Source organism: Symphalangus syndactylus, chromosome 7, assembly GCF_028878055.3.
Source record: "Symphalangus syndactylus isolate Jambi chromosome 7, NHGRI_mSymSyn1-v2.1_pri, whole genome shotgun sequence".
Lineage (NCBI taxonomy): Eukaryota > Metazoa > Chordata > Mammalia > Primates > Hylobatidae > Symphalangus > Symphalangus syndactylus.
Window position 1 is genome coordinate 100,375,621 of NC_072429.2, and position 27,192 is coordinate 100,402,812.

The following is a 27,192-nucleotide window of genomic DNA, read 5'->3' on the forward strand; positions in this document are numbered from 1 at the left end:
CTCTCTTCCTTTGGTCTTCCTATTGCCTGAGACACAACCATATGAAACCAAGCCAATGAATAAACCTACAATGGCCCCTGAGTGTTCAAGTGAAAGGAACAATTGCATCTCTCTCACTTTAATCAGAAGCTAGAAATAATTAAGCTTAGGGAGGAAGGCATATCAAAAGCTGACACAGGCCAAGAGCTGGGCCTCTTGTATTGGTTAGCCAAGGTGCAAATGCAAAGGAAAAGTCCCTGAAGGAAATTAAAAGTGCTACTCCAGTGAACACACAAGTGATAAGAAAGTGAAACTGCCCTACTGCTGTTGTGGAGAAAGTTTTAGTGGCCTGTATAGAAAATTAAACCAGCCACAGCATTCCCTTAGGCCAAAGCCTAATCCAGAGCAAGGGCCCTAACTCTTTTCAACTCTGTGAAGGCTGAGAGAGATGAGGAAGCTGCAGAAGAAAAGTTTGAAGCTAGAAGAGATCACTTCATAACATTCAAGCAAAGAAACCATCTCCATAACATAAATGTGCAAGATTAAACAGCAAGTGCTGATGTAGAAGCTGCAGCAAGTTATGCAGAAGATGTAACTAAGATCATTGATGAAGGTGGCTATACTAAACAACAGATTTTCATTGTAGAACAAACAGCCTTCTATTGGGAGATGTCACCTAGGACTTTCATAACTAGAGAGAAGTCAATGCCTGGCTTTGAAGCCTCAAAGGAGAGGCTGACTTTCTCGTTAGGGGCTAATGCAGCTGCTGTCTTTAAGTTGAAGTCAGTGCTCATTTACCATTCCCAAAATCCTAGGGTCCTTAAGAATCTTGCTGTATCTAGTCTGCTTGTGCTCTGTAAACAAAACAACAAAGCCTGGATGACAGCTTATGTGTTTTTGGTGGGCTTCATTTTAAGCCCACTGTTGAGACCCACTGCACAGGAAAAAAAGATCCCTTTTAATTGACAATGTTCCCAGTCACCCAAGAGCTCTGATGGAGATGTACAAAAATATTAATATTGTTTTCATGCCTGCTAACACAACAACATCCATTCTGCAGCCCATGGATCGAGGAATAATTTTGATTTTCCAGTCTTTTTATTTAAGAAATATGTTTTGTAAGGCTGTTGCTGGTGTAGATAGTGATTCCACTGATGGTTCTGGGCAAAGTCAGTTGAAGGCCTTTTGGCAAGAATTCACCATTTTAGATGCCATTAAAAACATTCATGATTCATGGGAGGAGGTCAAAATATTAACATTAACAGGAGTTTGGAAGAAGTTGATTCCAGCCCTCATGGATGACTTTGCGGTGTTCAATACTTCAGCAGAGGAAGTAACTGCAGATGTGATGGAAACAGCAAGACTAGAACTAGAAGTGGAGCCTAAAGATGTGATTGAATTGCTGCAATCTCATAAGAAAACTTGAACATATGAGGAGTTGCATCTTATGGATGAGCAAAGAAAGTGAGATAGAATCTACTACTGGTGGAAAGGCTGTGAACATTGTTGGAATGACAACAAAGAATTTAGAATATTACATAAACTTAGTTGATAAAGCAGCAGCAGTGCTTGGGAGGATTGATTCCAATTTTGAAAGAAGTCCTACTGTGGGTGAAATGCTATCAAACAGCATCACGTGGTACAGAGAAATCTTTCCTGAAAGGAAGAGTTAATTGATGCATCAAACTTCATTTTTGCCTTATTGTAAGAAATTGTTACAGCCACCCCAACCTTCAGCAACCCCCACCCTGATCAGTCAGCAGCTATTAACATCAAGGTAAGACCATCTATTAGCAAAAAGATTACAACTTGCTAAAGCCTCAGTGTGTATTTTTTTTTTTAGCAATGAAGTATTTTTAAGTAAGGTATGTACATTTTTTAGACATAATGCTATTGCACACTTGATATAGTGCAAACATAACCTCTCTATGCACTGGGGAACAAAAAAAAGTACAGCTCTTTTTATTTCAATATTTGTTTTTTTTATGGGGATCTGGAACTGAACCCACAGTACCTCTGAGGTATGCTTGTATATAAATCTTGAAACAGATTAATTCTGGTCCCTTTCCTCATAAATAGTACAAAATAAAACATTAACTCAGAAATCAAATTCCTTGACCCAACTTGGGGTGTTTCTGGGGGCAGTTATAATTTATACAGGTTAACAAATATCTAAATTTTATTTATATTAAATGTTATATTGTACAGAGTCCCAAGCACATAGAAAAATGCCTTACATGGACCCAAGAAAAAAATAGTTCCTGTTACAGACTTTAGTATTTTGAAGAACCCCTTGCTTATGTTTCACATCCAATTGAAGATTATATCTGCGCATTTAACACTTCATTTTTTGAAAATATGTTTTCTAGCACAAAACTGTACAAAACCTTTATATATCATGAAGAGACTTCCCAAGCAGATAGTTTTATATTTTATGCCTCTTTTGCTGTGAATTTCCATGATCTGCAAGTATCAATGACAATTCAAAACTTCATATGAAGCACTATAAAATCCCCCCCTTTGGTAATAAGTAAGATAATTATTCCATTTGGTAGTTTTTAAAATATAAAAATGCATATTTAAATGATCTGGTTAAAATATTCAGCTATTTCAATTCTATTATGTAAAGCTCTTAGAAATTCCCTGGCGCAGAGTTAGCTATTATTACTCATTCTCCAAAAATTAGTTTAAAAGCCATAAGCCATCTCTTTTGTGAAGCCTTCATTGACCAGAAATTCTCACTGTGTCATGGCATTATGCTGGCCAGAATTGGGAATCTGCTTTTCTACAAAAGCCAATTTGATAAGCAAAAAATATATCTCATTGTTTTATAATAATTCAAACCATTTGTGTGTCTTTTTCTGTGAATTGCCCATTTCATGACTCTTGTCCATTTTTCTATTAGTATGTTAGCTGTTTTTAAAATTTGAACCATTATTTATATATTAAGGATTTGACATTTTATGTGATATTTTATTGCAAGTGTTTTTGCCAACTTGTCTTTTGTCTTTTAATTGATTTGTTTGCATACAGAAGGATTACATTTTTATATTGTTAAATCTATCTGTTTTGTATGTGATGATTTGGGGACAATTTCGGAAGGGTGAAAGGTTGCTGGCCATTCTGTGCATTACTGCTCCCTAAATATGCCACCACAATGGGCAAGAACTGTAAATGTGAATCTGAAACTTAGGGAAGGAGTTTAGGTTGGAGATGTTGATCAGAGTGTCACCTGCCTAGTGCCTTGTGAAAACAAAGATACAGATTAATTCTTCCACAGCAAGAGTAGAGATAGAACAAGGAAAAGGAACCCATGTTGGAATGTCTATATTTGGGGGATAAGGAGAAGAAAATGAGTTAGCAAAGCTCATATACAGAAATAACCACAGAGAAAAGATAGGGCATCGTTATAGGCCAGGAAGTAAAGAGATATAAGGTGGTGGTCAATTGGTTAAGTAGGATGTGATTTGGCAATTTGGCAAGAGAAGCCCATGAAAAAGCCAAATTGCAAAAACAGAGGAGCAAAAAGGAGTTTAATAGACTAAACATTTTTCTATTTGGTTGAATGAGCACCATCTCTAAGAACATATGGAAATATTAAAACAAAAACAAAAACCATACTTACATGTGCAAAGTGGTTCTACATCTCGTGTGGTTTCCTTATGGCTTCTTTTATTTCCACCACTGTAATAATTTTTTAAAGTTTAAAAGGAAAGCAAAGGAAACATTTTATAGGGAATTCACACTTTAAAGCCCTCTCCATGCCTAGGAATACATTTAATGGGTCAATGATTCATCTTCTGACATTTTATTATAATCACTAAAGTCACTTAATGGATTTCACTGGTTTAGGGAACTGGGTTGATTCTTTCCATGTGGATTCAAAACTGAATTTCTTTAAATAGGAAAGATACCAAAAAAGGAGAGAAAATCTGGGAGAGGCGGGATCCCTCACAGGTCACAAATGTGGTATAGACTTATGAGTGGTCTTGGCTTTCAGAGCCAAAGCCCAACCTTGCCAGAGGAATAGAAATGGGGCTGCTTGGTTTCCCCCTCCCCTGTATTGTTTCATATCCTCATGACTTATGTTTGACATGACTTTTGCATGCTCTGCTAATATGCCTGGCATTGTCTGTATTTGTTTTTTTCCTATCAGGGAGCAGAAAGAAAAATCCGAGATGAAGAGCGGAAGCAGAACAGGAAGAAGGGGAAAGGCCAGGCCTCCCAAACTCAATGCAACAGCTGTGAGTTTCACTGAGACTAATGTTGCTTTCTAAAGACTCCAGGTGGGCTGTGTCCACTGGGAGAACAGGTGGAAGAAGTGGGTTGCAGGTAAAACTACATACATGCAAGGCATGGTTTGCTTTCCCCTGGCAGTGGAGACAGGGTGATTGATTATCCCTGTGAAAAGCAAATAGAATCACATGAGCACATTGTGTTTGAGCTAGGAAGGACTTTGTAAAATGTGGAGACCAGCATCCTCCTTCTGCAGACAAGGAATCTTCGGTGCGTGAAGGGACAGGAGGGTGTGAGGGGCCTCAAGCTCCACCTCAGCAGTGCTCACTTGAAGTCTACGCTCCTGTTGGTTTTGCTGGGATGAGGTGGTGGGAGATGTTAAAGTGTGTTCACATCTATGGTATTCAGAAAGCTTCATATGAGAAAATTGTGGACTTTAAGACTAGGACTTACAATTGAGAGTTCTTAGTCATATATGACTCTTTCGTTTATGAGTTTTGTGATCCCATCCAGCCTCTGATGGGAAGTTGGCTGCCATACCTTTACAGAAGAAGAGTGACATCACCTACTTCAAAACCATGCCTGATCTTCACTCACAGCCAGTTCTCTTCATACCTGATGTTCACTTTGCAAACCTGCAGAGGACCGGACAGGTATGACCTACCAGCTAACGCCCACCTCCCATCCATCCACAGGGCAAGTAGGGCTTTAAGATAGAAGCATTTCAGACAGTGTTGACCTTAAAAATAACTTACCTTCCATTCACTAGAGAAAAAGTCAATGTCATTCCCTATAGTAAAAGCATTTTTATAGAAACGAATGTCTCAGGAGAGGAAACTAAGTCGAAGAGGAGAGTAAGCTGATGTTAGTGAAGCCTTGACAAAGCGTGGAAGAGGAAGAAAGTGAGAAGGCTGATAACCTGTAAGAAGTTTTATTCTGTCAACTTTGTCATGGCCGGGATTATCCTGACACAAGAGAGCTCCATCTAATGGTGGGAAGTTGAACTGCACCTATAACTGCATAAAGTTGCACAAGGGGAAAGTCTCAGCTTAAATAAAACTCATTCAACAAATTTTCGCTTAGTAAATAAAAAGTTACCATTTAATAGGTAAACCATTTCACATCAAAAGAAAAATGAGGTTGTAGACAAGCCCCCTTAAAAAAATTCCTGTCTTCTAGTTATATCTACAAGTGAAACGAAAGATCTCAAACTAACATAAATGTCCAATAATTAACTCATTATGGTAGCTCAAGTTGATGGAATATTATGCAGTCACTAAAATTTTAATTATGGAAACTACGTAGCAACATGGGACCTAGTTATTATAATGTTCAGTGGAAAACAATGTAGAATAGTAATTTGTGTTCATATTATGATCCCAAATATATAACTGAATTTGAAGGGAGCAAGAAAAATTGCAACACTTTTTACAGGGTTATGAGATATGGCTGATTTTTTCTTTTTCTTTTTAGTATTTTTTCTGTTATGTGATAAACAAAAAATTGTGTGAAAAAAGAAAAAAATAATTATTTCCTTAGCATTAACCAGAATTGTTTTTCACCAAATCAATTGGGTTTTAATGAATTTTTCTAGCAATTAGTTTTCTTTTAAACCCAAAGTCCTTTGAGGAAACATCTGTTTTGAGAAATACTGACATACTGACACATTTAAGTTTTTCTTCCATTCTAAGCATGCAAACACTCATTGGAATTGACCTTGGTGTAGAAAGAGAAATCACTACTGGCTTTACTTTCTCTTTTGGATGTATTTTGTCCGCCAGTATTCTGTGTTCTTTTATTAGATTCATGAGACAGAGAAACTCTACAACCACGGCTTTTTTGTTGTTATTCATGACCCAACATGGTAATAAAATGCCTATAGCTGTTTCTTAAAACACATTAACACTAAAAACCGATTTAAAATTTTCATCCAGTCTTACTTGTTGGATAAGAACAAGGACACAAATTAGGGAGGAAGAATTGTATAATTTATCAAGATAAGCATGCCAGTACCTATTTTTTTTTTTAATTCCCAAGACCATGGTGATGATTTGTGTCTGCACTGTCTGTGCCCCATGGGATTGTATGGCGCTAGGTTTCCACACGTTCCAGAAGAAGGGATAGTTGAGTTAAATTGTTCTTATTGTTTAGTTTACTGTCATGACTCTGGCCTCAGTTCCATGTCAAAGCTGGCAACCTGACCTGTTCTCTTGGCAAGATTTCTCCAAAATATACAAAGTGTAAATTAATCTGAAGAGGAAAAGTGGCCTTATCCGGCTGCTCCTGTCAGTCCACTGACCTCTCCTGCCCCCGGGTGTCATGAGCCCGGCTGTCAGCCTGAGGTGGAATCAGAAGGAAAAGTGCAGACTTTTCAGTCTGTTGGTTTCAGCATTTGCCAGACAGCCCAATCAGCACCCCCCTGTATATCCTGCCTGTATATCTCCCTGTATATCTGGAGGCCTTCCTCAGAGCTCTCAGGCTTCTCCCATGGCCTTGGATTTGGAGATGAGGGGGTCAATGAAGAAGCCTGCCCTGAGCTTCTGGCAACAAAGGAACATACTCAGCTGTCCCTAGAACAACCTGTGACTATCCTGTGGTTGATCAGCTAGCTTAGCTGAAGGAAAAGAGCTTGGACAGTGGCTAGGGACTTTCAGACTGCCTTTTCTCAAAAAAGCTAGATGCCTGGGAGATCCTTCCAAAGACAGGAGGGAAGAGGCAGTGCCATGGCCTTAGAGTTGGGGATGGAACAGAGATTGGCTAACTTTGACCTGCAAAACAAGAGCCAGCAGTGGCAGGTCAATGGATGTGGCTGGTTTCCCTTAAGTGGGTAGAAAGAGAAAGGGGAGCAAGAGAGACGGAAGGATTGGCATGCATCTCAGAAACCACTGCAGTCCTGAGACTTGCTAACATTAGCTGCATTGCAGTTGTGCACAACTGCAGGGCCAGCAGCCCTGTGGTTCTCATGGCCAGTGAGGCACCCTCAAGCTATGCTGAAGCTATGGGGCAGCAGTCCTTGTTCACTCAAGGACACGACTTGGGGAGTGGGTATTTCACTGTCAGGCCACCTGCCCCCCACCCCTCTGATTATCTCATTGATTCACTTGTGGATTGAAATATTCTTCAGACACTTATCAAAACTAGTATGAAGGAATAAATCCAATGTGCAGGCGCTATGGAGCCCTTCAGTCTCACTCGCCCGATACTGAAGCCCTGATATTCAGGCTGTTTATGTCTAGATGCCTTTAAAGGTCATGAGATTAGGCGAGATTGGGAAAAATGGTGGGATGCAGCGGCATCATCTTTTTAGATAATGTCTACTTTGCAGGCATCAGCCTTCCCCAAAGCACTTGAACCCAAGGAGGACTCCTCTCCTCTCTCACACACTCAAAAACCATCTCTTGCACTGTTGTTTGTAAAAAAACTTTTCCCACATCATAGGAGTCCTTGACAAGGATTCGGATTCCTGAGTTCCATCCTTCATCTTTTGAGTTAAAATTCCCCAAGCGAGTTCCAGGAATTTTTATTTATGATAAAGTCTCCAGATATTTCTATGCACTCTAAAGTTTGAAAAACATGCTCTAAAAATTAAGTTAGTGCAATGGGCCCAACAGCTGACATGGAAGAAATAGTGGGTCTTTATGGGCAAGGAGGAGAAATGACGAAGAAGGGACAGTGATAGGACAGTGATGTAGAGGCCATTCAGGAGGGTGGGAAAACACCTAACAGAAGGCTGCTTCCATCTTTGAGTCACCAACCAACTTTGCACAGGCCAGCAGTCAGGCCAGATAGATACACTATGCCATGTTTAAAGAAAGCAGCAAAACACAAGCCAACATGGGGAACTTTATCAAAATAATCCAGTTGCATGGCCAGTGGAATGCCCCAGCCTCCTTCACTTAGGTGGGTTACTCTATATTCATTAAATTAGGCAGTCCTATTCCTAGTACATCCCAATGACAGTTGCTCTGAATGCCGCACTGAGACTTGCAGTGGGGAGAAAAAGCTTACCTCCACTGTTTTCTGTTTAAGAAGAAACTAAGTAAACAATACAACAACAGCCATTAAAAAAATTAAGAGGAAAAATTCCTGTAGAAATCTGAGCTAACGACTAGAATGACTCATTCCCAGAGAGTTCCAGGTAACCAGTGTTGTTTTGTAACTAGGTCTAGGCTTGGCAGCATCCCAGGAACTGCCAAGAACCTTTGAGAAGGTTTGCAGGGAAATTGTCTATCTAGACACAGCTGTTTCTCACCCAGGCAGGGGCAGGGACAGTGACTAATATACTAGAATCAGAGGCTACTTTTGAGTTAATATGTAAATGTCTGATACTAACTCAGGTATTATTCTTCACTCAAACACAACAGTCCTGACACACACAGATAAAGATGACAAAAGACCCACAATTAATGTTTACAGATAATTGGGTCAAGAGGACATATTGCACAGCAGATGCCCTCTGGATTTCTCCCATACTTCTATAAAATAATAAGGATGCTGCATAATTTCTTTAATCTGATTCTGCCTTCTGCCATGCCAACTACCTAAAGTCTGTCTTTGGAGATCTTCCTTCTAGCCAGGAACACCTTCCAGAGCTAAATGACCTTTCCTGGCCTGAAGACTGTTGACTCCTACATTTCTGTGGTTGTGGGATGCCAGGATACCCTGGGCCCCTGTGGGGAGTAAGTAGACAGGCCTAGTTACTGTCACACTGCCCTCTTGCCCCACTCTCCACCCCCCATTTGGTCTACAGGCAAGCTGACTCCAGACACTGTGCTACACAAGGGGCAGGAAATGACCCACCCTGCAAAGCCACAGCCTTTGTAAACAATGGATTTTAGATCCTGCCAAAATGTCTCCTTAATGTCAAAAGGAAGATTTGGCTTAATGCCATAGTTGATCTAATCAGACTGACTTTAGCTAGAAATAATCAGATTTCCAATTTTATTTTATTAAAATCTAGGAATTAACCCCGTGGAGATTATAAGGAGGTTAAATATGCATTTCCTTAGAAATACACACACACACACACACACACACACCATCATTAAACAGATTAGTCTTTTGCCTTTTTAAGGGACAGTTTATGCCTTAGGAAAGTCTGTACATCACGTAATATTTTTTCCATTTCTTGTCTCTGACCTACAGTAAGCCTATTGTTTTATTCCACAGGTGTATTACAACACGGATGATGAACGAGAAGGGTAAGACACTCGGTTCTTTCATTTCAACACTCCAAGTCAGCTCATGTCAGTGGTAATGGCTCTTCCAGCACTGGTAACCCTAGGCAGGAAGTGAAACCCTCCTCTCACCTCAGGACTCAGAGCTGAGAGATGCTTGATTCTGGGGATCATCTGGGAGGGAGGCTGGGGGCCGGAGGAATGAATAGCTTTCTACTTCCAGGATTCTTTCCCCACCCGCTGCCTCCCTAAGACCCACCCCTTTGAATAACTAGCTGTTTTTCTAAGAGACCCATCCCTTCCATTCCATCCTTTCATCAATAATCCAGTTGGTGAAATCTTCTCAGTAGTCCTTCTTACCTATTGTTTGGCCCCAACACAAGATCAAGATGAGCTTGAGGCAAGAGTCAAAGATGACAGCCTACCCTACTTCCAGTACTGCCTGGGATGCACACACAACTCTCAAAGCCCTCTCCCTGAGAAGTTAGCCCAGCAGGCCAGTAGTGAGGCTGGTTTGAATACCAATTGGACTGAGAACCTTTTCGATTGTAGGTAAGAGACAGTCACAGAGACTCCCAATGTCTCCACATCCTGAATGTGGTCCTGCAGGCTTTTAGGAGCAGCCAGATCTTCAAAGTGCTTTCTATCCATTAATTCAGTTTGTAGACTCAGAATTTTAGGGCCAAAAAGAAACCTTAAGGTCATTTAGCTGACCTCCTCTGGTAGATGATGGTAACAGCTGTACCACCTCTTTGACAAGCAGTCAGCCATTTTCTACATGAAAATTCCCAGTGATGGAGAGTTCATGTGTGTGTGAGATAGCTCATCACACTATTGGATGATTCCAGCTCGTAGGGAGTTCTTTTGTCTGTTGAGCTGATGTCTACCTTCTTTTGACTTCTACCCATTGGCCTTAGTTCTGCTCTCTGGATAAGTCTCATCTTCCCTCGTCATTCAAACATCCCCTTCCTCCCTACAAGTGTTCTTGGCAAAATATAGTTTTACTTCTCAACATCTTAATTTCCCTCCAAGGTATACTACTAAATTTGTTAGTAGTCTCCTTAAAATTGGCTGGGTCAGAATAAATATATGTTCTGAACCACATAAGTTGCAGATTATATTGGGAGATTTCTTCTTAGGACCTGGATGCTATTTTATACTCAAAGCAATCTAGAACTACATGCATTTTCAATAGCTACTTTATGTTCTTGGTTGCATTACCTGTATGTCACTAAAATCTTTAGATCTTTTTTCTTCAAACTACAGTCAAACCAGGGCTTCCCTATTCTTATATAATTAATATATTTACTTGCAAAACATTTCACAGTTGGCAAACTGGAGCAGGTATTGCTGAGTTTATTCCTAGAGCAGAGGTTGGCAAACTATAGCCAGAGGACCAAATCAGGCCCACTGCCTATTTTAGTATAGTCTGCAAAATACAAATGGTTTTTACATTTTTTCAGTGGTTGAAAAGAATTCAAAAGAAGAATAACATTGCATGACATGTGAAAATTAAATAAAGTCCAAGTGTCCTTACGTGAAGTGCTACTGGAAACAGCTGTGTCAATTCATTTATGTATTATCTGTGGCTTCTTTGCTGCTACAGCAGCAGAGTTGAGTAGTTAAAACAGAGACCATATGGCCTGCAAAGTCTAAATATTTATTGCCTGCCCGTTTACAGAAAAAGTTTGCCACCTTCTACCCTAAAAGATAGAAAATCTCAAAGGAGTCAAATGATTCCCTAGCTGATGAGGAGCAGAACCTCATCCAGGACTTAATCTCTAAATTCTGCGTTCTAAATTTTCTAAATACCTAATTAGACTGTCCTTTTTATCTTGGCACATAGATAATCCATTCCCAGTGGTCAGAATGAACATAAATGACTAGCACTGTGAATTCTAATCAGTAATTCCCACGTTTAATGAGGCACAATGTGGCATCACAGAAACAACATTGACTCTGAGCTCAGGAAGCCCAGGTTCCACTCCTGGGCTGCCGCCTACCAATGTGAAGCCTTGGGCCAGCTCCTTGATCTCTGGGCTTTGGTTTCCTTAATTTGACATTGAGGATCTTGTGTAAGATCTCGAAGATTCCATCCAACACTAACATGCTATTGTTTTCATGGGAAAACTTAGTATTTTGAGTGAGAAGGGCTTGAGGTCCTGAATGCTCCTTGATGTGCAGGCCTCAGTTGTAAATCTGTCTCACCACAAACTGTCCTTCCTTGCAAGCTGACTGCAGTTAGATGGCCATCGACCTACTTGTAACTCCATTGGTTTGACTTCTCTGTGTTGGCTCACCCTGTGTTATTGTACAAACTTGAGGCCCAAGGTCTGCATCTTTTGCTCTTACACATCTCACTAGAGTTTGAATAAGTGACATGAACAGCGTTGGAGCCAGAGTGTTAAGATATGGTAGGTGTGTGGCTATTGTGATGTGTAAAAGTAATAATTAACATTACTGGATACCTTGGCTAGGCACTGTGCTAAGTGCTTTATGCATGAACTCATTGAATTCTCCCAGATTTCCCATGACTCCCATTTTATAATGAGGACACTGAGGCTTCAAGAGATTAGGAGACTTGTTCAAAGACACACAGCTGGTAAGTGATAGAGGCAGGATTTAAACCTAAGTCTCGCTGCATTTCCCATCACTGGCTTTTAGCCATGATGCTCTACTGTCTAACCCTCTTAATTCTCGACGTGTGGCTACAAAGTAGGTATTGAGAGACAGGCCCTCGCTGAGATAGCTTTCCAGCCTTGACAAAGGCACACCTTTGGTTCATTCCTTGGAGTGTAGGACCTAGATTGTGACAAGCCCAGATGAGTGTGTCTGGCAGAGGGGAGCAGATCTGAGGCCACCATATGTGTTCACCTAGCCATAAGGAGTGCCAGCTTCACTGGTATTTGTACAGCTTCCATCAGGACTGCTCATTGGCCACGTTCTTTCCTCTCCTTGCCACATCGATTAATACTCACATTAGTGTTCAAGTATGCAAATGAGTGCTTAAAATCATCACTCACACAATGACCAGACAGAGGATATCACACACAAGAGCCCCTCTCTTGATAACCCCATAGTCATGCAGATGTGTTGACTTCTCTGCATTACCAGTCTTGTAGGCAGGGGATATGGCAGAAACAGAGTCTTTTGGACAGCAGTTCTCAACACCAGTTCTCTTGCTGCACAATCAAATCACTTGGGGATTTAAAAAATATCATGCCAGTCAGCCACAATTTGAATCTTGTTTTGATCTTAGAAGTTCTTAACTTAAAATAACAATCTTTTAGAGTCTCAGTTTTCTCATCTAAAAATAGCAGGATAATAATAGCCACCTGCTAGCGTTATTATAAGCATTAATGTATAGAATGTCCTGACACATTGAATTTGATTTTTTAAAAATCATAGCTATTGTTATTGTTAAGATTCCTAGTCAGACCATGAAAAAAATGATACTTAATTGAGAAATGGAAGAGAGGGAGATAGAGATGAAAAGAAAGAACAAGCCAAATAAATAATTTTCTGTAGAGAATGGTCCTTTAATGTGGAATTTATGGATGTCTCTTATGGAGAAAGAGGGGCAGGCTTTAAACTCCCCTGAAATAATATGCAAGTTGATATGCAAATAGCATGCATGATGATAAATTCTATTTCCATTATTTCTGGAGATCTGGTCTTCATGTACTTCTGGCCTCTGGTTTCTTGGAAACCCCTCTTGCCCTGATCCTCTGTCTCCAGTGGGCCCCACTGAGGTCCTCTTTTTCTAGCTTGCAGCAAGGTCCCTTCAAGTCAAGCAGCTTTGTGGCTTCTACACTGCATTTGGGGCACTAGGATCCTTGGTAAGGTTGGGTGATCATGTGTTCAGAGGTCAGTGGTTTCTCTTCAAGATTGTACCATTTCTAAGCTGCTTGGGATGCTCAGACCTCAACTCTCTCCAAGAATTTATTTTCTCCCATGCTTCTTAAAGGCACACCACATACCATTATCTCCCTTGGAACCACCATGTATAATCTCTTCAATGGTTTTTCAAGTCTTCTTGGCTGGAACATTGGTCTGCCACAAGCTATAACATTTTAGCAGGAAACAGAAATATCTGTATTACCTTTGAAAATGATTCCTCTGGGGCCTACTGACCTAGTTATGACTTGCAACTTTGAGCTCATAATTCAGTAATAGTTACTAAATCTATGTTGTGTGTTTTTTGTTTGTTTTCGGTTTTTTACTGATTCTCTCAAATGATTTATATTAAACGTCTTAAACTAGCATTGATTAAAATCATTTTGGGCTAAGTTCTTCCCCAAAGAGTAATTCGTTGAAAATAAATGGATTCAGACCCTACTTCATAATGTGAAAGACTGCAGATTTGAATATAAGATGACCTCTTTTCTGAGGATAACATGGGCAAGGGACTTCCATTTAGGTAGGGCATTCATGGTAACAGCATACATAGGCCACAAGCAGAGTTGAGAAATGGGCAAACTACATCTCCGTGGTGCCTGCAACCCCATTCTTTCCTCTTCTTGAGCACCTCCTCAGTAGGCAAACAATGCCTAGTGAAGTTGACCCTGGCAGGTAGGCTGCAACATTGCCTTTTACAGGTATGGCCAGAGATCTGTGGTTCAGACCTGATACCTTCCCACTGTTTTTCTGATGAAACTTAACACCGCCTTTATACCTCAGGAACTTGATTTCCCTGAGTTGATCCTACAAGGTAATGGCTGAATGTGCTGCCGGGCCTAGAATCATTCTACATAATAACCACCACATTGTGCCAGGGAGATGGAAATTGATGTCAGAGAAAGCACCCTTTTCTTGCCCTCCAGTCCTTTTGCAGTACATTTATCCCTCAGTATCTGTGGAAGATTGGCCTCAGGACCTCCCACGGATACCAAAATTTACAGACTGAAGAGTTTCTTTTATAAAATGGCATAGTATTCATCTATAACTGACACACATCCTCCGTTAAATCATCTCTAGATTATTTATAATACCTACTCCTATGCAAATTCTGTGTAAGTAATTGATATACTATATTGCTTTGGGACTAATGATAAGGGAAAAAAAGTCTGTACATGTCCAGTACAGATGCAAATTTTTCCTGAATTTTTTTATTGTGGTTGGTTGAAGCTATGGATGTGGAATCCACAGCGACAGGGGGCGGGCTGCAATTGGACTGGGCACCAGGACACCTGAAATTTGCTTTCTTCATCTGTCAAATGGGGCAGTCATATCTGCCCTTCTTTTCTTGCCTTGCTTTGAAAACAAATGAAACGGTTGAATTTGAGCCACATAAACTTATTCACTCCTACTGAGTTTATAGATTTGAAAGTGTGAAAAAGCATTTTTGAACTCCCAAAAGAAATGTGGTTCATCCAAGATGTTATTTTAATGGCAGTGTTTGTCATGGTTCAGAACAGGGTGCTATCAAAAGTCAGCAGAACTGGAAAAATATAAATAAATCTTGCTTGGTGAAAAAGAACGTCACTAGCTTAGGAACCCTCGCACAGCATGATGGAGTGTCTGGTGATATTTCGGGCTATTTACCCATTATTAACCTACTAGTCACTGACTGCTGTGAATGGGTTTTTTAATCTTCTAGCCCTGAGGCCATGGTCACTTCAGTTCCAAGACGTGACACAGTAACATGACCTGCTTTTATGACAAGGTAGTAAGAGGAAGGCGGAGGGAACACTGCCCTAAAAACTTTAATAAGTTACCACCTTCAGCTGGGATCTGGGTTTTAAGTTTTTTCTCTAGTTGTTTCCATAGTTTGACTTACTAGGAAACAAATCAAGAGGATGCTGACACTGAAGAGCATTTCTCATACCCTTCCTCATTATCTCGGGGTTTTTGAATAGCTTTATCATGAGGTTGCTCCCTCAAAGGTGCTTCTCTGAACAGCCTGTTTCACATATTAGTTGCATTGCCCTGCATTTGACACTTAACGCATTGCACCTTTTGTCATCACTGAAATGGGATACAATTTTCTTAACAGCCTCCTTTTAAATATAAGAGACTGAGGCCCAAGAAAGTTGAGGAACTGGTCCAGGCTCCTATAGCAAATTGTAGGGCAAGGGATTTAAACCAAGGTAATGTGGTCTCAGAATTCCTGTCTTAACAGTTCTGCTGAGCTACCCATCTGGCATTTCTTCACGTGCCTGGTCCTGGAGGCTTGGGCCTTAATCCTGAATATTGAAATCTCAAAAGATCAAAAGCCCTGAAGTCTAAAATCCCTCACGTCATATTTTTGGGATTTCAACCTTCAGGATCATGGCATCTGGGATTGTGTCTTTTGGGATTGTGATCAGCACCGGGTCCCAGGAATCTTCAGAGACACTAAAAATTTCTAAAAACCTGCATCTGTTCCCTTGAAGGTTTGAAAAACGTAAGATTCCATTCGGGGACATTTTCTCAGTGTCAATGACTTCCATCCTCTTAGTTTCTGTTTCTCTCAAAAAAAAAAAAAAAAATCCTCCTCTTGCTTAGGGTACCCGGGAGACTAAGGAAGGACAGCGACTCTGGGAGGAAATTCAGAAACATCAGAACCGGCCGAGCTGGGGACATGCAAGGCCTCAGCACCACAGGCTTCTGGGAAAGGGGACTGCAAACCTCTCCCGAGAAGGAGCAAAGGCCTGGGCAGCCAAGGTCTGGGTGTCTAAGGAACTTCCACCACTGCAGTCTCATCTGCTGCAGCTAGAGGGAGAGGTAGAATGGCAGGAAAGCCACATCACAGAACTTGTGTCAGGCTCACAGCATTTCCAGATTTCTCTGCTGTTCCCCTAAGGGGGCTGGCAAAAGGGGGCAGGCCACCCAGGCCTCAGCTGGTTGGGAGGGGCTGATGTGACTTGGACGCCATACGGACACCAAGGATTTACTTCCCCTCAGCCCCAATCTTGAGCAGAAAGAAGGGATAGGTGTAGGACGGAGTGGGTAAAACCTACTTTTGAAGTCTCACCTTTGTGGACCCATATTCCACAGTGGGAAGCACGTGTTAGGTTCATGCCCTAAAGATACTGGTGTGTGTGCTGCTTCAGACAGGGATTGCTTGGGACCCGCAAGGGAAAGAAGGAGGTTGGTGAGTGGATCCAGTTACGGAGCATAGGGATGGTATAAGCAAAGGAAAAGATAGAAACTGACGTGTACATGAACGTGTGTTTTGACACCTTGCCGGTTTTACTTAAGGATTTCTGCTTATCTTTTCTAGTGGCAGTGTCCTTGTTAAACGGATGTTCAGGCCCATGGAAGAGGAGTTTGGTCCAGTGCCTTCAAAGCAGATGAAAGAAGAAGGGACAAAGCGAGGTATCTCTCCTGCTGGGGCATGCCCTCCCAGAAGGGACGTGGGGTGTCTCTCCCAAGAAGAGCTTGCAGCCCTCTTGCCCAGGCCCCCATCGCTCTGTGCCAGCCTGGTGACTTTCTCTTCACACAGGAAGTCCACAGTCTTCTCCTTTGCTTTAAACTCTGTCCTTTCAACACCTTAAAAAACGTTTGTTATTCCTGGGTGCTGGTTCTTTCCTTTGTCTTGGGAGAATGTAATGAATAAACAGACTCATCCAGCAGCAAGGTACAAGGTTAAGAATGAAACTCTTGCTGTGTGTGTGTGACAATCATACCTCATAAGAACTAGTGATTGAGCCGCATTCGATACATGCAAACGATTCATCTCATCCAAATAAATGAGCCTCAGGTTTCTGTGGCATCACCACTTCCTCATTTTCTCCCAGTCAAGGGTCTTATTCTGCTTCACCAAGAGGGTAAGAAACAAAGTTTGACTGTGTCCATGTCTTGCCCAACATGTCAGTGCCATACACCATTCCATGCCCTTCCTTGGAGTAAGAGGAACGTGTGTGGGTGCACATTCCCCTCAGTATCCTACTGCAGCCAACACTGAGGCTTCTAGAGACCCAAGACCTAGCCAGTACTGGATTTTTTTTTGTTGTTTTGAGACAGGGTCTTGCTGTGTCACCCGGGAGGTAGTGCAGTAGCACAATCAGGGCTCACTGCAGCGTCTACCTGATGGCTTTCAGCTATCCTCCCACCTCAGCCTCCTGAGCAGCTGGGACTACAGGTATGCACCACCGTGTCTGGCTAATCTGTCCAATGTTTTGTAGAGACAAGGTCTCAATATGTTGCCCAAGTCTCAAACTCCTGAGCTCAAGCTATCCTCCTGCCTCAGTCTACCAGCAGTACAGATTTTTTTTTTTTTTTTTTTGACAAAGTCTTGCTCTGTTGCCAGGCTAGAGTGCAGTGGTGTGATCTCAGCTCACTGCAGCCTCCACCTCCTGGGTTCAAGCGATTCTCCTGCCTCAGTCTCCCAAGTAGCTGGGGCTATAGGAGTGTGTCACCACGCCCAGCTAATTTTTGTATTTTTAGTAGAGACAAGGTTTCACCATGTTGGCCAGGATGGTCTCGATCTCTTGACCTCGTGATCCACCCGCCTTGGCCTCCTGAAGTGCTGTACGGACTTTTAATGAGTCAGTTCACCATGTTAAATATGCCCACCATCTGCATAGGCTTGAGTACTTTGTTATTGAGAAATTTTATTTTTTTCCTGTTTGTTGTAATGGGATTTGCACTGTGGTCAAGAGAACCCCTCTGTAGCCTGCCACAGCCACCTGCAGTTATGTGACCTTGAAGAGCTTCCTCACACTTCTGCTCCTCTGCGTCCTCATCTGTAAAAAGATGGCAGGAGTGTCTATCTCATAGAGCTGTGTGAGGACTGAGGAGTTAATACCTGGGAGATGCTTCAGGCAGGCACCTCCTACATAGGCAGCACTCCGTGTTCACTGTTGTAACTGTTGGTTTTATTATTAGTAACTAGTTAAGTGATATTATCATAACTGTGGATAAGTAATTAGTGCTTCAGAATGGAAACAGCATAAATGCATAAATGCTACATTAGAAACATTTAAATGTTTACAAAAATTTCTTTAAAAAAATTTTCTTTTTGGAGACAGAGTCTCATTGTCACCCAGGCTGGAGTGCGGTGGCATGATTTCAGCTCACTGCAGCCTCCGCCTGCCATGCTCAGGTGATCCTCCCACCTCAGCCTCCTGAGTAGCTGGGACCACAGGCACATGCCACCATGCCTGGCTAATTTTTTGGTAGAGATGGGGTTTCACTATGTTGTCCAGGCTGGTCTCGAACTCCTGAGCTCAAGCGATCTGCCCCCCTCAGCCTTCCAAAGTGCTGGGATTACAGGTGTTAGCCACCACGCCCAGCCAAACCTTTAAAAAAATTTCTGATTTCACAAACTCACCATCAAATATTCCAGTACATTTGAACTTCATTCTTGGATAGCTTTTCTAGAGTCACGGCAGTAACATAGAAATCAGGAATCACAGAATCACACAGGCAAAACTAATTATGGCTAGCCTTCATACAGAGTGCTTGGAGGTTAATCTAAAGACTGTTTTTCAGATTATTTTGAGATTGTGAAACCAGCACAAAAATTGCCACTAGAAATTGTACTGGGCTGTGGCCTTTGAAACATCTGAATCATAGACACATGAGGGCACTGTAACCTTCCAGCAATAAAGGGCACTTTCCTCGGGAGTGATTTTTCTTTGGAAAAGGTCAGTGGGATTACTGGGCCCCTTGCTCGGAGCATCCACTGAGCTGGTCTTTGACAAGTAGGGGAATGAGGTTCAATGACTTTGCCTATTTGTTTATTTGTTAGAAGTTCTCCGAGAGAGAATGGACATAATTATTACCAATGCCATGATTATTGGTTTTTGCTTTTGTGGCAAGGTGGCTGGGTGGGAGTCCCTTGGGGGCTGCCCATGTGGCTGCCTGCCTTTGGCTGCGCAATGTCTAGGATGCATGATGGTTGTTCTTGCGACTATCAGCAGAGTGATTACTTCAGTTGCTCTGCCACAGACAGAGTAATGAAAGCTGGCTCCCTGGGAAAGCTGTGGGGGTGGACTGTGAGCCCAGCACACCTTGCGAGTTGCTGTCAACAGGCCCAGCAGGGGAACGGTGGAGCTGCCCTGCCTGGTGCCACTCCGAGGCCCATCAACATGGCTCCCGTTAACACTTGCCAGCCACACCTGAAGCAAGAAGAGCAGCCATATCATTTCAAAGACCACTATTTCAAAAGAAGAGATTTGTAAATCCAGTGGAAGCAGTACTCATAATAGAAAATGGTTTGGGGGACCAGGCATGGTGGCTCATGCCTATAATCCCAGCACTTAGGGAGGCTGAGGCGGGTGGATCACTTGAGGCCAGGAGTTCGAGACCAGCCTGGCCAACATGGTGAAACCGCCTCTCTACTAAAAATACAAAAACTTAGTCGGGTGTGGTGGCACATGCTGTAATCCCAGCTACTCAGGAGGCTGAGGCATGAGACTCACTTGACTGGGAGGCAGAGGTTGCAGTGAGCTGAGATCACGCCACTGCACTCCAGCCTGGGTGACAGCGAGACTCTGTCTCAAAGAAAAAGAATATAGTTTGGGGGTCAGCCTGCTGGAAATTACTTTTTTTTTTCCTGTTGGGGGCTGCAGAGAGAGTTATAGACTGTTTATCTGCAGCAGCAATCAATGGCTTTTTTCCTTGACTTGAATTTTCCTTATCTGGTTGTAACTAAGGTCCTGTATTCTAATTATTTTTCCTTGTACTGCTAACATTGAGTCCTCTTATAATAGCCGTTAGGTCATTAGATTATTTTAGCTGAAATGAAGGCCATAAAATATTCCTTCCAAAGAACTTAATTTGGAAATCTTTGGAGACACATTCTATTTATTTAATTGGTGTTTTACTTTTATATTTGGTAAAAAGAAGAGACTCGGCAATACTTATTCATTATTTTCTTTTTCTTTTTCTTTTTTTTTTTTTTTCATACACTAACTGAACATCCACTGGCTGCAGAAAGGAAATGCAGGCAGAAGCCACATGCACTCGTGTAGACTTGGCCTTTGTGAAGCAACCAGCTTTAATGAAGTCCCCCTGGGATTGGGAGGAGGGGAGGAGGGGTAGGAGTTTGCATGAGAGCTGATTTCATTTTCTAGCTTCAACTTTGTTCTTCTGGTTGATGGCTCTGTTGGTATCTGAGTGTCACTGGTACCCAGAGTTGGCAGGGTTTTTTGACCTGTGCATTTTCCCTAGATGGCCATGGGGCTTCAGCCTTAACCTTCTTCCTTCCCTCTGAAGGAAGAATCAGAGGCCACATCACTGGGAGGAGGGAGACCACTCAATGGGGATGAGGGTGGCCTCTGAATGACAGTTCCAAGTTTATTCTGGGAGCTAAGCTGCAACACAACTGCTGTAAGGATGGGGACAGGCAGAAAGGGCAACGGTGGCAGAAGGAACATCAGCCAGCAGCTGTCATGTCTGTGGGACCCTGGGGGAGTGTCTCAGCCTCTCTGAGCCTCAGTGCTCACATCTTTAAAGATAGCCAAGACTTCTCTATCATCTTTCCTACTCTCTACGTTCTGAAATTCAGAATGTTATTTTGCAGAGAAATAAATAGAAAAGCTATACTCCACTTCACTGAGGGCACTAGAACCATGACAACTGTTTCCCCCACTGATCGAGGATGGGTGCTTGCTGTGTGCAGGCCCTGGGCTAAGTGTGCCACATGGCTTTTATTTCATTTAACCCTCACAGTAGCTCTGCGAGGCAGATGTTATTATCCATGTTTCGCAGAGAAGACCAAGGCTTGGAGAGTTTAAATGACCAAGGCCCACAGCAGGGGTTGCACTCTGGGGTCAAACCCAGCCCCATGGGACTCCACATCCTAAGCCTGTTCCTCCCCTTGTCTCCGACAGTGCCGCATCTCCCTCCCAGGCCTGTGCACATGTTGGTTATCTGCCTGGAGTTTGCTCTCCCTCTTCTCCCTTTCTCCCCACTGCCCCCACCTCATCACTTGCCTGCATTCATGCACACACAATTCACAACTTGGATCTCTCCTTCAAGGGACCCTTCCAGGAACTTCCCCCAACCCCTCCGGGTCACAGCCAGGCCCCTATAAGCACTGTTTCCTGCCATTTTCCTCCATAACCCTGTGTCTAGTTGTGTGCTTATTTGAGGAACGCCTGCTTCTCTAAATTGACTGCAAAAACCTTAAGGACAGGGCCTGTGATTTATCTAACACTGCCACAACCCCAACTCCTAGCACACACAGCCTATGGCCCAGGTGGGCATTCAGTAATATTTGTCAAAGGAACAAATAACACAGAGGAAAAGAGGTTGCAAAAAAAGATGTGATGCACCCCTCAGGAGAAATTCCAATGGGAACATTTGTGTCAAAGCATCTTATGGCCAGGTTGTCGGTTTATCTCATCTGATCACTCCTTAACAGTCCCTAGCCACAGGTTGTTTATGGAGATGTCTCAGTCATCCTTGTTAAATGTTATCTGGACCAGGGTTCCGAGGCTTCACAGGAGGTGCCACCCTCTAACACCTGTGTGACAGGAAACAGTCCCCTGGAGCAGCTGTGGAATTGTGCAGCCCCTCGGTCACGTGGCTCTCTTGCCTTCTCTTCCAGTGCTCTTGTACGTGAGGAAGGAGACTGACGATGTGTTCGATGCATTGATGTTGAAGTCTCCCACAGTGAAGGGCCTGATGGAAGCGGTAAGCCATATACTCCTTTCAGCCTCCAGGAAACCTGCTGTGTTCTCTCTCCTCTGGAATCCATGTACTAACGTGCAGCCACCGAGATGGCTTCAGAATGAGCTTTATACAGAACAAGAAAAACCTGAGATTTGTGGAGGCATTGATATCGCTACTGTCAAGGCTTATTAGCATCTTGAGAAGGAAACTGAAAAACTGCCAATTCCCTGTCAGCTTAAGGCTAATCACAGTTAGATGCTGTGGAGGAAGGTGAAAGTGAGTTCTCACTTGTCTCTTGGTATGAAACGAAATTAGATATGATTAACTCCCAAATATATACAAAACAAAAACAATTAACAAGTGTTTCACTGGCTGTGATGGTGTGGTCAAAAAAAAATATAATCTCTTTGTTAAGAAAAAAAATAATGCAGAATTATAGTGATTTGCAGTAAGACTTTTCCCTTCCTACCCATGGTCTTGTCTAGTATTACCCAACTTGGGCTCACAAGAAGCTATTTTACATTTTGTTTATATGTTATTCACCTGAATATAACCTCAATAGAACTCTACTTTGAATACACTCTCTAACTCCCTCCACTCCCAACTGCCCCCCCACCCAACTACTGCCCCATACAACTATATTGCAGAAGATTTGTTTTGTTATAGAGATAGAGACAACAGGACTGCCAGGAGCACAGTTCAAAATTGTTGGTTGGTTTGGAAAACTGCTACATTGGAGCAGCATCTTGGGTTATGAAGCTAAATGTTAAACTATACAGGATAGTTCCTATAAATGGAATCATTTCTTTCATTTGGGATACTCTTTTTTGAGCTTCCTTTGTGTTGTAGTAATCAGGACTTCACTCTTTCTATGATTAAATAGTATTCCATTGTGTAAATATACCACATTTTGTATTTCCACCTATCAGTTGATGGACATTGGAATTTTTCTACCTTTTGGCTATTGTGAATACTGCTACTATGAGCATTCATGGACAAGTTTTGTTTGAATACTTGTTTCCAGTTCTTTTGGGTATGTTCCAAGGCATGGAATTGCTCAGCCAGATTCAAAAAGCCACATGTGGTATGATTCAGTTTATAGGACATATTCAGAATAAGCAAATCCATAGAGACGAAAGGCAAGCTAGTGGTTGCCAGAGGATAGGGGTAGGAGGTGGAACAACTGCTTAATGGGTTTTCTTTGGGGGGGCATGAAAATATTTTGGAATTAGATAGAGGTGTTGGTTGTACAATATTGTGTATCTACTAAACAGCACTGAATTATACACTTTAAGATGGTTAAAATGGTGAATTGTGATATCTATTTATCTATCTAGTATTCATTGTTCACCAGAAATTTTTAAAAACTGTGTAGGAATGTTACCAATGTCATCGCGCTGCCCTCTGTGATCTGTTATCAACAAGTCCCCAGGCAATTCTGAGTGGAGCATCAAGGACCTCCAGAAACACACTGATGGAGGATTAGGTCATCTTTTTTCTTCTATAGGATTTTTCCATAGTATGGAGTTTGTTGTTAGTGGATCTGCCTCACATTAAGGAAAAACAAAAACAGAAATCAATGCCACAAAAATATGATCTATATATATTCAAATAAACCAAGATTTTTAAAATGAGTCTAAGATTGCTAGGGGATAGACTAAGCTGGAAGCTCATAAGCTGGAAAAGCTCATAAAATATTCGGACCTCTCTGGACAATGTTGGATAATTTCATACTTCAGTCTGGCCCTTAAGACTGTATTACCAAAACTGACTTAACCAGGACAGTGGTATTTGAAAACCACGGAAGCAGTTGCTTAAATGCATATTCTCTGACTTCAACTCTAGAGATTCTGATACTTCTGAATTGCAGGTAGATCAGGGAAGGGAGGAAGTGGGAATCAGGAACCTATATTTTTAGTAAGCTCCTGAGGATATTCTGAGATGAGCTAAGTGTGAGAACCTCTGATCTAGACCATTTCTGCATTCATTCATTACACTCCGAGCCTTCCTTTTTCCTTGGTGTCTTTACCTTCCGTGGTATCTGACCAGTTCTATAAGTGTTCTGTAGATGGAGTTGGAATGGACCACAGTGGAACTCAATGTCACCTTCACTCCCACCTAAACAGCAGCTCAGCAACCTCTGCCTACCCTCCCCGCCTCAGCAGCATCTGGCTGTTGATCCCTTTTAGTGGGAGCTCATTACACCTGCCTCACTTTGGTTAGCTGAAGGTACAGGGTGAGGGGTGGGGATGTATCCTTTGACCCTGTAAGCCACAGAGAGGTCAGGTTCCCTAGGCTGGCTCTGGTCAGATGTCTTAGGGCAATTCTGATTTCATCTCCCCTTTATGTCTAAAAAGAAAAGGTTTCATTGAAGCACCAACACAAGCTATCTCCTTGCTTCCTAAGTTATGCAAATGGGAAAGCTGTGCAAGAGAAGTTCCTCCAGGATCCTCGGGTGATGCAGTCTGGAATGACAAAGCAGCCCCGGCAACTTGGGGGCAGCCACGAAGGACAGCAGGCTCTGTGTAAGCGAGGGCGTAAGCATGCTGTGAAATGAGGTGGTAGAATCTTCAAGAACAGTGGCTCCCGCTCACTGTAGTTGTACACTAAGTTTATCTGGGACCTGGGTGGGGTAATAAAGGGTTTCCTTTCAGGGTGTGGGTTCTCTTTAGACCGGGACCTTACTAGTGCACGACACTTTATCATAGTGACACCAGTGCATCCTCGTATATTGGTAATATGCATGTGTATAATATAAATATATACAATACGACATATTGTATATCTATATTGGTATATACAAATGTATATTGGTAATGTGTGTGTGTGTGTGTGTATGTGTGTGTACTATACAGACAGTATAGCTTAGGGGTCAGCATATGGGCTTGGCCTCAGAAAACCTGTGTTCAAATTCTGGCTGTGCCTCTTGCTAGCTGGACAAGTTTCTTAACCTCTTCTTCATTGTTAAAATGGAAATAATAATACTACCTACCTTGTGGGATTGTTGTGAGACAACAACAAATGAGACAACAGAGATCTGAAACTCTGCCTGGCCTCTGGTATATACCAAGTCCACAGTTAAATTAGCCTTTATTACTAAATCATTGTTTGGGTAGAAATCCTCAGATTTTGGATTTCTCAAGTGCTCCTTTTCTACTGTCCAAAAGGCAGAATGTTATTTTTACTCATGATTCCATTATGTAATATCCCACGAATTTGAAATTTCAGAGGAGGCACGGCACAGGGCTATGGAAATGGTGCAGGTATCTGCATCTGAAACTCCAAAGTTGTGTGGGGAGGTCCTCTCTCCTGAGCCCAGAGGCAAAAAGCTGCTCCCAAGAAACGATCTTTATGCCCCACAGTCCAAAGCCCCACATTAAACAAAGTCTCAAGACAAGAAGGCAACGTGACCCTGGTCTGCATGTTTTGTTTTGACTTTTAATTTCAAAATAATATCATTGTGAGGGGGCTTATAGTTTTTAACAGCTGAAGGTTATATAGACAGAAAAAATGCTCAGTGAGTAGAAAAGGGAAAAACCTTAACTTTTAAGAAAACGTGACTAATCAAGAGATATTATGCTTGACCTCAGGCCGTCACTTTGAACTCTGTCACTGGTTGAAAATGGCTTCTCATAAACACAAACAAAGTCCCCTACTCATTACTGTGCACCTAGGGCATTGCTTATCTAACTGGGCCCGTCAGAATCACCTGGGCTACCTTTCAAAGATGCCATCCCACGGATGGATCACTTGAGGTCAGGAGCTCAAGACCAGCCTGGCCAACGTGGTGAAACCCCGTCTCTACCAAAAAATGAGCTGAGTGTGCTGGCATGCGCTGTGGTCTCAGCCACTTAAGAGGCTGAGGCAAGAGAATCACTTGAACATGGGAGGTGGAGTTTGCAATGAGCTGAGATTGTGCCACCACACTCCAGACTGGGCGAGAGAGACTCCGTCTCAAAAAAAAAAAAAAAAAGATGCCATCCCAGAACCCCACCCATGATCTTCAGAATCAGATTCTATAGGGGTAGGCCCAGGAATCAGCACTGGTAACAAGCTTCCTGGTTGAATTGAAGCCCATTAATGTGAGAGCCACTAGCTGGTGTGTACTTTGGCTGGGAACTGGTATTAGAGCCTGATTCTGCCCTAAGGTCCTACATGCATTATTCACTTAGGATGGTAATAAGTCACCTTATGACACTCTTTTGGTTGTACAGTCTGCAAAGGTAGTTTTAAACCAAGATGTGGCCCTACAGTCTATTATTTCATAACCCCATCCCAGCGGATTTTAGGAATTGGCCTCGGTCTAGGCTACCACCTTCATCAAGGGCTTGGGAAGACCAAATGCTCTCTGTTGAGAAAGGAACTCATAGTCTTCCAGGGCCAGCAGAATTCACAACTCCAAATGTAAAAGTATGCCTTGTGTGAGTCTTGCAATTGTTTTGGAAATAGAAACACCTGCTTCATATCAATATTCACATTGTTTTGCTCCCTTCCTGCACTAATTATTGAAAGGTTGATTGTGCCTCAACTTCCTTGTCTATAAAATGAAGTCATCAACAGCATTAAATGAGTTTAACACATATATTCAGTAGATATTAGCTGAGCAGATCATGGCAATGATGTTGATGATGCAGCTATTTCCACATTAGGGATATTTGGATTGCTTCCCATTGGAGAACCTGCTGTTATTGCCCCTACTGAACACCCAACTCCCTATCCTCAGCCAGGTGTTATTTAGGGGTAAAAGGAAGTTTGAACTGGAGAACAAACAGCCAAAAAACAAAAAAAGAGTTTTCTTTTTTTTTCTTCAAAAAATAATTTTTGGCAATTGGTGATGAAATGTGGATTTGTCATCTTGATAGAATAGTGTTGCCACCCTTCCTTCCGAGTAACTTAGGGTTGAGTCAGAAGGTGTCACATCAGGCAGATTTCTTGAACAGTTTGGCAATGGTGACAGTGTTCCTACAGCCTACAAGGATTTCCTGGAGTCTGTAATTTAAGCCACTTGGTAGGTTGGAGTTCTGCTTTTTAAAAATTGGGCTGTTCTTATACTCAGCAGACATTATATTCTTCCTTGAGATAATATTTTTGAGTTTGCCTTCATTAAAGAAGTCTCCAGGCCAGGCGTGGTGGCTCACACCTGTAATCCCAACACTTTGGGAGGTCGAGGTGGGCAGATCACCTGAGGTCGGGAGTTCGAGACCAGCCTGGCCAACATGGTGAAACCCTGTAGATACTAAAAAATACAAAAAAT

At 42.2% G+C, this 27,192-nt stretch overlaps 1 protein-coding gene across 1 annotated transcript in view; it reads left to right on the forward strand.

Moving 5' to 3' along the window:
- The window catches only part of GRHL2 (grainyhead like transcription factor 2), a 175,753-nt gene that overhangs the window by 133,214 nt on the left and 15,347 nt on the right, over positions 1 to 27,192 (forward strand). Inside the window, exons 10-14 of the mRNA XM_055286930.2 lie at positions 4,136 to 4,223; positions 4,729 to 4,868; positions 9,385 to 9,416; positions 16,597 to 16,691; positions 21,874 to 21,959. Coding sequence (XP_055142905.1) covers positions 4,136 to 4,223; positions 4,729 to 4,868; positions 9,385 to 9,416; positions 16,597 to 16,691; positions 21,874 to 21,959 — 441 coding nt within the window. The remainder of the gene's footprint in view (positions 1 to 4,135; positions 4,224 to 4,728; positions 4,869 to 9,384; positions 9,417 to 16,596; positions 16,692 to 21,873; positions 21,960 to 27,192) is intronic.